This window comes from Nannospalax galili, unplaced genomic scaffold (assembly GCF_000622305.1).
Source record: "Nannospalax galili isolate Female #2095 unplaced genomic scaffold, S.galili_v1.0 scaffold1264, whole genome shotgun sequence".
NCBI classification, from domain to species: Eukaryota; Metazoa; Chordata; class Mammalia; order Rodentia; family Spalacidae; genus Nannospalax; species Nannospalax galili.
In genome coordinates this window covers 621707-632053 of record NW_008351636.1, presented here as the reverse complement: position 1 = coordinate 632053, position 10347 = coordinate 621707, and the positions used below count along the sequence as shown (strand labels likewise).

Genomic DNA, 10347 nt, shown 5'->3' with positions numbered 1-10347 from the left:
TCTTCCCATTCCTCCGTGGGGGAGATGATTTCCTGAAATCGGTCCCCGAATCGCTGCTGCAATTGGGCTTTGGACCATGGGCATGTTTGGGCGGGGTTTCCATATTTGTCTGGGCCCTGGAACTGAGGGCCCCTCATCTCGTTTTTTGGCTTAAATTCTTGTTTTGGGCTCTTCCAAGGCCTTGGGGGAACCAAAAGTTTTCCCTCAATGTCTCTTATAGATCTACAGTTCTCGGCCTTGTGTGCCCCTTTTCTGCATCTAGTGCAGATTTTAGTTGTAAGATTATTTGGGGCTGCACTCTTGCAGTCTTTTTTTAAAATGTCCCATTTTGCCACATTGATAACAAGGTCCTTTGCCTCTTCCTTGAGGAGCATTTTTGGCAATATGCATTATAGCTGCCGCCAGCCCTGCATTAGATAATGGGCCCCCTAACTCTCTACATACCCTTAACCAATCTTGTAATCCTTTACCCTTTCGAGGGGCAATGGCATTACGGCATTCTTGTGTTGCTTGTTCAAAAACTAATTGCTCAATAAGAGGCATTGCAGATTCTGAATCTCCAAAAATTCTGTTTGCTGCCTTGGTCATCCTGGCCACAAAATCTGAAAATGATTCCTGTGGGCCCTGTATAATTTTGGTTAGCTGGGTTGCTCCTTCTCCCTTTTTAGTTAAAGCTTTCCATGCTCTAATTGCCGTCATGGAAACCTGTTGATAGGCTCCCCAGGCATAAGTATTTTGTTCATTTGCATATCTTCCTTGTCCTGTTAACATTTCATATGTCCATTGTTGTTGTTCAGGGGTTAAGGAGGCTGCATTGATTTGGGCTTGCTCTTGTGCAGCCTCATACCATAGTGCCTTCCACTCTAAAAATTGGCCCATGCTATTAAGCGTAGCCTTTGCAATAGTTTGCCAGTCAGTAGGCGTCATAGAATCTCTTGCCAGTCTGTCTAGCTGTGCTAAAGTAAAATTTGCATTCACTCCATATTTTCTTACTGCTTCAGCCAATTCTTTTATTTGATTATAGTCTATAGGTGCATAGATCCGTCCCATGCCTTCTTGCCCTTCTATGGGTGCTTCAAAGACTGGGAAGGCCATACCCAGCTTTTTCCTCACAATTTTAGGGAGGAGTGAACATGATGGCTGTATTGAATAAGGTGGGGGGGCAGTAGCAGCTCCCCGTCCCACAGCGTAGGGCACTGGGTTCTTATATTCCAGTGGCCTGTATCTATTTTCTTCATAATTTGCTGCTTGTTCTTCTAATTCTATCTCTTCTTCTGGGCTTAAACTGCTCTCTTCTAACTGCAGAGCAGCAAGTTCCCTTGTGGGGTATAAATACCCCTTTGGTAAGTTTCTTCCCTGTCTAAAACCTGTTACTTGGTTTCTTGCTCCGTCCTTTTCGACAGTGCTCTCTCCCCTGCCTTCCTCTGGCTTACCGGGAGGTCCATTTTCACTTTGGGCCCTATTTTCTTTTGCACGTGCTCCCATCCTTTCATTTCGTTCGGTTTCTGATAGGCTGTCCTGGAGATCCTCTAGAACCATTTGCCCTTCTTCCTGACAGTAACCCGCGTGGAAGCATAGGGTGAGAAGCAGAATCATAAAGGCTCCCATAATCAAGGCGAAAACAATTCCAGCAATCTCCACAATATCCATACCTCTCCGAACCTACCTGCAGTTCTGAATCCTCCTCCTGTATTGGAGGGGTCTTCGGGCGGCGCCAGCGATGTTGAGTCCCGGGTCTCGGCACCAGCTGTCCCCGACCGCTTTCCGTCTCGCCGGCAAGAACGACGCGGGAGGACAAGTCAGGATCCTTCTGCAGCAGTTTATTGTATGCGCATCTTACACTCTTAGAAGCTTAAAGACCGAAGATGCCGAGAAGCGGGAGAGCGGTTGCTTATATAGTCTAAAGGTCCCATCTATGACGTATAAGAAGCGGATTGGTTGCTGGAGATCACGCCACGGGAGGAGGCGAGGGAGAGCAGGCTCTTGTGCACGGCCCTTATGGGCGCAGCAGGATGTTTACTTTTAAGAAGGTCCGGATACCGGCGCCATCTTGTAATGGCGGCGGAGGCTGTGGCTCTCCACATCTTGTGGTTGGGGCGAGGAGGATGCATTATTCTCGAGGTCTTTTGTGGCTCATGGTTGGAGGAGCAAGTGCTTCCACTCCTTCCTTAACCCCAGAGCTGCAGGAGACCTCTAGATCTAGCTGGTGGGACTTGTGCTGCGATTTGAGGTTTTCAGTGCCAGGTTGAAAAGCTGTGTGACTTTTCAGACAGTAATCCACCTCTCTGTGCTTTGGCTTCCTATTCTGTCACATGGATATGTTTGCTCCTGCTTCAAACCCACCTGGCAAAGATGTTTTAATGATCATAGAGATGAGTTTCTACAGAGCCTCCTGGAGCATCTTCTGAGAAGTGTATTATGTAAATGTGGTGTGTCATTATGATCATTATTAGTGCTGTGAAGTGGAGAAAAGGGGAGAAGGGAGGCTCACTGTACTGAAGGACCAGCCTACCCAGCTGTCAGGAGTGTCGACGGGAAAAACAATCAAGAAGCTGGCTATAGTGCTTATGGTCCTTCAGACAGCACTGGCTGTAGCTCTCACTTCCACTCCGACCCAAAGAGGGAGGAGAGGAGAGCTTTCTCCTCTCCCAGGCACCTTCTCGCATGCACCCTCAGTCCACTGGGTCAGAAACACTAGCTTATAGGGCTGGGGAGATGGCTCAGTGGTTAAGAGCACTGGCTGCTCCTGCAGAGGACCCAGGTTTGGTTCCCAGCACCCACATGGTGGCAAACAACCATTCTTACCTCCAGTTTCCTGGGATCCACCGCCCTCTTCTGGCCTCTTCAGGCATTGCGTACATAGGTGCACGTACATGCAGGCAAAGATTTAAACACATAAAATTAATGAATCAAAAAAAGAAAAAGAAATAAAGAAACTGTAGCTGAACTACAGGCAGGCTACATGTTGTCAATTTGCAGCAGAAGGCATTCTGTGGCCTTGTTGGTCGTGTCTCCACAGGTACCCAGCGGTACAGGTCCCACATAGGTACCCTGTGACTAACTGGTTCTTATTTGTGGTCCACATAGATCTCAGTGATGGTCCTGGGTCCCCTTCACCTAACCTGCTCAGGCCTTCAGGTTCCCTGAAGTTCCTCCATTAGCTGGTGAGGCCATTCCCTGTGGCCTCACCTGCTCATATGTAGGCTGTCCAGGGCCATGTGGACAGGACTGACTTCCAGCTGAGGCAGTCAACTTTCCGGATTGAGCATTGGGCAGTGATTATATGTATAGGGAACCTCTTTTCTCAACCCAGACCCTCATTGTCACTCGGGTATCTGGTATATGTGTGTATGTGCAGTTGAATACACACACGGGGATCAATGTTGGAATAGAACTCAGGTCATCACCAGGTTTGGCAGCAGGTACCCTTACCCACTGCACCATCTTGCTAGCCACTATCACCTGTTGTTTTGAGACAGAGTCACTGAACCCAAAGCTCACAATTTTGACTAGACTGGCTGGCCAACAAGCCCTAGGGATTCTCTAGTCTCTGCTTTCAAAGTGCTGGGACTTCAGACTTGTGTCTAACTTTTACATGGCTGCTGTGAATCTAAACTCAATTCCTCATGCTTGCATAACAAGCACTTTACCCACAGAGCCATTCGCCAGCCCTCATTTGTAACTCTGCTTTCTGCCTTCGCATCTCCTCCCTGGAGCAGCAGGTATGGAATGACTGTTCACAGTGAGGTAGGTGGGAGAAGAGAAGGATAAAATCAAAATCAAACCACATATTACTCATCAATGGTATCTTGCCCCCCCCCCCACTGTGTGTTCAGTGCCTGCACAGCTAGAATGCGCTGGAGAATCCAGATGAGTGGGACAGCATGTGTGGCTTGTCAAAGTCATCCATCTTCTAGGGACACTGTGGTGCACCCCTGTCATCTCAGCTACTCAGGGGGCCGAGGCATGAGGATTTCTTGAACCCGGGAGTTTGGGGCTGACCTGGGCAACATGGCAGTTCCTTGTGTCTTCAGAAAAAATATGCCCCCTCTGAGTAGTTTAATAGCCATATAAAAAACCCCATTGATCCATACCTTCTACTTTGTAAAAAAAAAAAAAAATTAACTCAAAATGAATCTGAAAATATTAGGTGAAAAATCTTCACACCCTTGGGCTAGGCAAAGGAGTCTCAGCTATTCTCAGATATGATGGTAGACTATGAAAGAAAAAAAATGATAAATTGGGCTTTGTCAAAATTAAAAAACTTGTGTGTTTGGAAAGACACTGTGAAGAAAATGAAAAGACGAGCTCCAGAATGAGAGAAAATATTCACAAAGTCTACATCTGAAGGACTTCAACCCAGACTATCTGAAGAACTCTCAGGAGACCCTGGGATAGCTGAATAGAGGTGACCAGTGCCTGCCTCCTCCACCAGAAGCCAATATGGGAAAGTGGGTGCTGAAGGGAGTGATGGGTGCCCCATGAGACCCGGAGACCTGGGATGGTGGCACAGAGAGGGGCAAAGAACAGCAGCAACCCTGACCATGGCTCACACCTTGGGAGACCCTTTGTGGGGGAAACAGTAATGGAACAATCACAGCAGAAGTCCTATTACTGGGGACACAAGCTGTCCTACCTATAAGAAGCAGGAGTGAGTCGGGATTGCTGCCTGGGGTCTGCACGTGAAATAAATAACCTACATTGTCTCCCACTCCCCCACATTCCTCTTTTGTGGCCCAGAATGCAGCAAACCATGCCCTGTTGAGAATAGAACTATTCTAGGAATCCATGTGGCCCCCAGGACAGAAACCTCCACATACGACCATCTAGGGATCTCCAAACATTCTGCCATACTTGCACAAAGCGTGGAAGTTTCACAAACCCAACTAGACCCAGCGGTGCAACTGTGAGTCCAGTACAGCAGGTGGTGCCATCCCCAAGACCTAACGAAGCAAAGTCCTTGCCCTCTGGGACCTGGGCCTGTCTACCTCTTGCCTCTCTGCCATTCACTGCTGCTAATAGCATACACTGCTGCCACCATGCTTCCCCCAGAGCACACCACTGAGAGGCCAGAGGACATGCCTCCCACCGGATCTCTGCTGCCAGCAATGCTCGTCCTAGTATGGTCTAAGGACACATCCCTCATACTCTCCATGTCCTTAGTGCCATCACTGCCATTGTAGGAGGCCACCAGTCACAGTAGAGTTCACTCCAGCAAGGCCTAAGGACACAGTTGCCTTATTCTGCATTCCTGACATCACCATTCTCCTTACCAGAGTGTCTGTGTATTAGGTGTCCCACCCCATTGGTCTATGTAGCACACCCACTGAGCTGTTCTCACACAACCCTTGGAATCAGGTGGGCTCTATGTCCACTTCCACATACTTCCTATTCTGAAAGTCACTGATTACAGCTGAAGAATCTACATAGAGATTCTTCTGAAGCACCTGACTAGAGCAAATCCAACTCAGCCTACCAATCAACTTGCTACATACAAGCAAGTAGAAAGATGCATCTCAGAAGAAAGATGTTTACTATGGAGGTTGCCTTTAAATTGAGACGTGCACTCTATCAGATGGGCAAATGTCAGCTAGAGACACAATGAGTGCGATGAAGCAAGGTGACAGGATACCTCCAAAGGAACACAACTGTGCTTTAGCAAAAGACCCAGAAGAAAAAGAGATGGTGAAATGCCTGATATACAATTCAAAATAATGGGTCTAAGGAAAGTCTGAGATACAAGAGAGTACAGACAGACAACTCAGTAGAATTGTAAGGAAACAACTCACAACATGAATGAGGAATACAGTGAAGAGGTATAGATGGTTGAAAAGAACCAGCTATGATGCTGGAACTAAAGAACTCAGGAAATCAAATATCAAACAAAGTTAGAACCGCAGCAACAGACTAGACCAGCAAGGAAGGACTTCTAAACCTGGAGACGAGGCTTTTGTAATGTCCCAGTCAAATACCCCCCAAAAGAGCTCTGAGAATTGAATTTGGGAGCACCATTAAACAAATTACTTTCTTGAATTATTAATGTTCAAGAAGCAAAGGCATAGAAAATACATTCAATAATATAATAGAAAATGTTCCTTACCTTGAGCAAGATATGGACATTCAGGTCTAGAGGTTTAGGACACCAAATAGATTTTATTTACAAAGATCTTCTCCATAGTGTGCTAGACTCAAACTGTCAAAAGTACAAGACAGAAAATTCTGAAAGCAGCAACAGGAAAACTACCGAATCACGTTGAGTGTAGACTAACAGCAGAGCTTTCTGTCTGTAGAAACATCATAGGCTAAGAGAGAATGAGATGGTACATTCAAAGTTCAGAAAGAAAAAAACAATTGGCTAGTGAAGAACATCATACCCCACAAAGTCAGTCTTCAGCAATGAAGAAGTAAATTTGTCCAAACAAGCAAGAACTGATGGAATTCATGCCAATACTAGACTGACCGCTCCTACCAAATGTTAAAGAAGTGCAGAGGAGCACAAAATTCAGACGGAACCATGTAATACTCAGAATACATTTCAAAATCACTACAGGAAGCTGTTGAAAGTTCTCAACATACAAAAATGATATTTCAGGAGACAGAAATGCTAGTTACCGAGATTTGGCCATTGCATATTTATTCCTATACTAAATTATTACAGTGTAAACCCAAAATAAGAATAAATGTGTGTCAATTAAAAGTAAAAAATTTAAAAGGAAATCTCACATTTTAATAATAAGAAATTAAATAACCCAATTGAAAAATGACAAAATATTTGAACAGACACTTCAACAAAGAAGATGTATGGGTGACGTATGCGTGAGAAGATGACCCCATCATTCATCAAAAACAATTGAAAACCAGAACCAAAGTGTACTACTGCATACCTGTGAAAATGGCTACAACTTTAGAGAACTGAAGAGAGGTACTGGCCTTGGAGAGACAGTCCTGGTCTGTTTGCTCTGTGTTCACACACCTACCCTGACTCTGTGGCTACCGGGCTGGAACACCCTCCAGTCACTCATGGTCTTCTGTGAGGACCAATATGTTCATGTGTTGGTGACTAGCTGGAGGAAGTAGAATTCTCTTACTCTCACATAATAACCCCAAACTGGAAATAAATAACTGTATAGACAATTGTTAAAGCATTCATAAAATGGAATTCCACTTAGCAATAAGAAAGGAGTGAGACTGAGCACAGTGGTAACTTAGCTGTAGTCCCAGCCTGAGGTAGGAGAACTGTGAGTTTAAGGTCAGCCAGGACTACATAGCAAGACCCTAGCCTGAAAATGACCCCCCCCCCCAAGAAACTCCAAAGGAATGAACTAATAGTATGCTCAAAACATAGGTAAATTTAAAAACTGATATACTGAAAGAAACCAGATACAAGCAACATATAGTACATAATTCCATTTATTTACAATTGAATGTGGCACTTCATTTATGATGACAGTAGATCAGCCCTTGCCTAGGGACAAGGACAGAATGGTGAAGAACAACAGGGAAGGAAAGACACTGAAGAGGAAAAGAAACTTTGGAGAGTGGTTTGTTATATTATTATCTTGACTGTGGTGCTCAGCTGAAATGTGCATTCGTTTTGTACCTGCCCTTCGTCAAATCTTCTAGGTTCACATCAGGGTACTGAGGAAGGGGTTGGCATGTGTCTGGTCTCAGGGACAAAGAGACTTGTGTGAAGGTAAAGATTTAGGAGAGCAACTGGGGTTGGGAATTGATACCCAAGGATATCAACAGGGACATCTGGGTGTGTGTGTGAAGAGGAAGGAGGGCAGAGAAGTGAGGCTGGAGAAGCCACTGTGCTCAGAGGAGGAGGGCACATGGAGGGCCCAGCAAGGCTAGAGGAAGAGATGGAATTTGGCTACTGGGTCAGCATGGCCCCAGAAAAGCCCCTGGGTAAAGTGAGATTATTTGGGAAGAAGCTGAATCTGGGGGATAAAGTGGTGGGTCAAAGACGGATCCTTCCACAGACAGCTGGGGTGTCCGGAGAGAAGAGACTTCAGATCTGTGGTGGTCTCAGCAGACGTTTTCACTCTCTATATCTTGGGTGTCTCTACAGCCTGGGTATGAAGATGCCTAAGACTTTTTCCTGCACCACTTACTGTCCTGCATAATTTCATGAAAGTGAAGATCACCGTCCAGCCATCTAATTCATGCGCTGTTTTCTTTCTGATTTGCAGAAACACTAATGGACACGAGGACGGCCACTGCCGAGCTGGGCTGGACAGCCAATCCTGCCTCAGGGGTGAGTGTCAGACTAGCATACTTCAGTTCTGCACGGAGGTCCTGGGTTCACAGGATGGCTGGGAGGGGTGGTACTTTCCCAGAGCAGTGCCTATGGGGAACAGAACACAGAGTGGATGGCCTGCCTACCTGGAGTGACTACACTGCCCAGCTGGAGAGTGGCAGCACTAGGGTGTCAGACCTGGGCTGCTCCCCTGTGTGATGATGTAGAACCTCTCTTGACCCAGTCTTTTCAGAGAGCTGACTCCTGGGCAACACAGGCCTTGGATGTGTCAGAATGGAGCCACTCAGGCTGGTGACCTGGGAGCACATCAGAGATGGGCAGTGTATGCAGAGAGGGCAAGAACATGATAAACAAACTGGAGGTCAGAAAGGCTGACGTTTTACCGTGGAGCTTGCCTTAGAGATACATTCTTGATTTGTTTGGTGAGTGTTCATGCACCTAGCCAGACTCTGTAGCTACCATGATGAAAAGCCGTAAGTCACTCATGGTCTCCCGTGAGAACCATTGTGTTCATGTATAAGCTGGAGTACATCTCTCCCCTCTGGTCATGGAGAGATGAAGGGGCAGATACCACACAGAGCTGGGCATGAGAAACCAGAGGGAGACAAAAGACCTTCACAAACAAGGTGCCTGTGAGCTGGGTGTGGGGGAAATGATAGGAGTTTGACAGGTAGTGGGTGAGTGGAGGACCTGCGAAATGTTCCCAAAAGGAGCAATTTCTGGCTCACAGATGGGTCATGAAAAGACACAAGACAAGAGCTTGTGTCTGGAGCATGGTGAGAAATGAAGAGGACCGAGATGAGCTGGGGATAGATCAGACTGTGGTTCAGTAGTGAGGGTCCTTGTTTTTGTGTGTGTGGTTGTTTTATCCTGAAGTAGATGGAGAGTGCCTGGTCAGCAGAGCAGAAGGGTTTCACTTGCTGACAGGATTGTGGAAAACTCTTAGAAGAGGCTTTTTCAGCTGCCTTGGGTATATCAGAAAAATCAAGTTAGAATGGAATGCTCACAGATCCCTTCGAAAGGAATGAAGGAGGAGTGTTGGCAATGATGGATAATGGAGGGAGGGAGGGAGGGAGCGAGGGAGGGACGATTGGAGGGACAGAGGGACCGAGTGAGTAGAGAGGATGCTCCCATCTCTGGGTGACTGGCTGGCTTCAGGGCTGCATAATGAAGGGAAAGTGCAGGAGGAAGAGCTAGTGGGCTCTTCTTCCCATCCAGAAAGTGAAGTCAAGTGGAAGTGAAGTCAGATGGGGCGGGGTAGCCCTGGCTTCCTCACCTGCCTTGGCCTTTCTTGGTCTCTGTGCTTGGTAACATGTATTCAGCAGGGGATCTTCAACAAGGTAAGGCAGGACCACGCCCTAACAGCTCCTTGGGTCAGGTCACAGGTCAGGTGGTGTTTTCACCTGGCACCACCCCCTACGCCCTGCCCTCCCCCTCACTTCCATAGTCCTGCATTTTCCAGCTGCACTGCCAGGCATAAGCATCAAGCTTTAGGGCAGGAGAACAAGATCCGAACGGAGTTGATAGTCCCCTAAATGGGAAATGGGGACCTGGCAGAGGCTTCCTGCTCTGGAAAGGTCCAAATGCCACCAGAAATACTATGGGCAACTGGGGGAAGCCTTTCCAGTCCAAACGGGGGCTTCACACAGTGCTGATGGGGTGGCAGATCTTCTAGGATGCCTGAATATTAAAAACTTGTTATCTTTACAAATTATATTATTGTTGGATGACTTTTATGTCTTTATAAGGCATATGTGTGATTTGCAGATATTTTTCCCCTTGATTTTTTTTTTTTTTTTTTGTACACAATACCTGTCTTCTGTAAACTTTCCCCTTTTCCCAAGGAAGATGCTCCTTGAGGGAAACATTCAAAGTCAAGTGATGCTCTTTAGAGATGGCAGCTGGCTGGGCTGCTCCCTGTCCAGCTTCCTCGCTTGTTACTAGCATAGGACAGATTTCCTTCTCCAGTGTTTTTCTTAAGGGAATATACAACCAGATAGTTTAGCTCCTGGGGCCCAGTAACTGGATGAACTTGTCTGGTTTGTAGTGGGCCAATTAGGCTGGCCCTTGGCCTGGGTTGACAGCGA

The 10347-nt window shown here is 46.6% G+C and overlaps 1 protein-coding gene across 1 annotated transcript in view; it reads left to right on the top strand.

Annotated features, from left to right (window-relative positions):
- The window catches only part of Ephb1 (EPH receptor B1), a 514312-nt gene that overhangs the window by 157306 nt on the left and 346659 nt on the right, over positions 1-10347 (top strand). The window contains exon 2 of the mRNA XM_008848545.3: positions 8193-8257. Coding sequence (XP_008846767.1) covers positions 8193-8257 — 65 coding nt within the window. The remainder of the gene's footprint in view (positions 1-8192; positions 8258-10347) is intronic.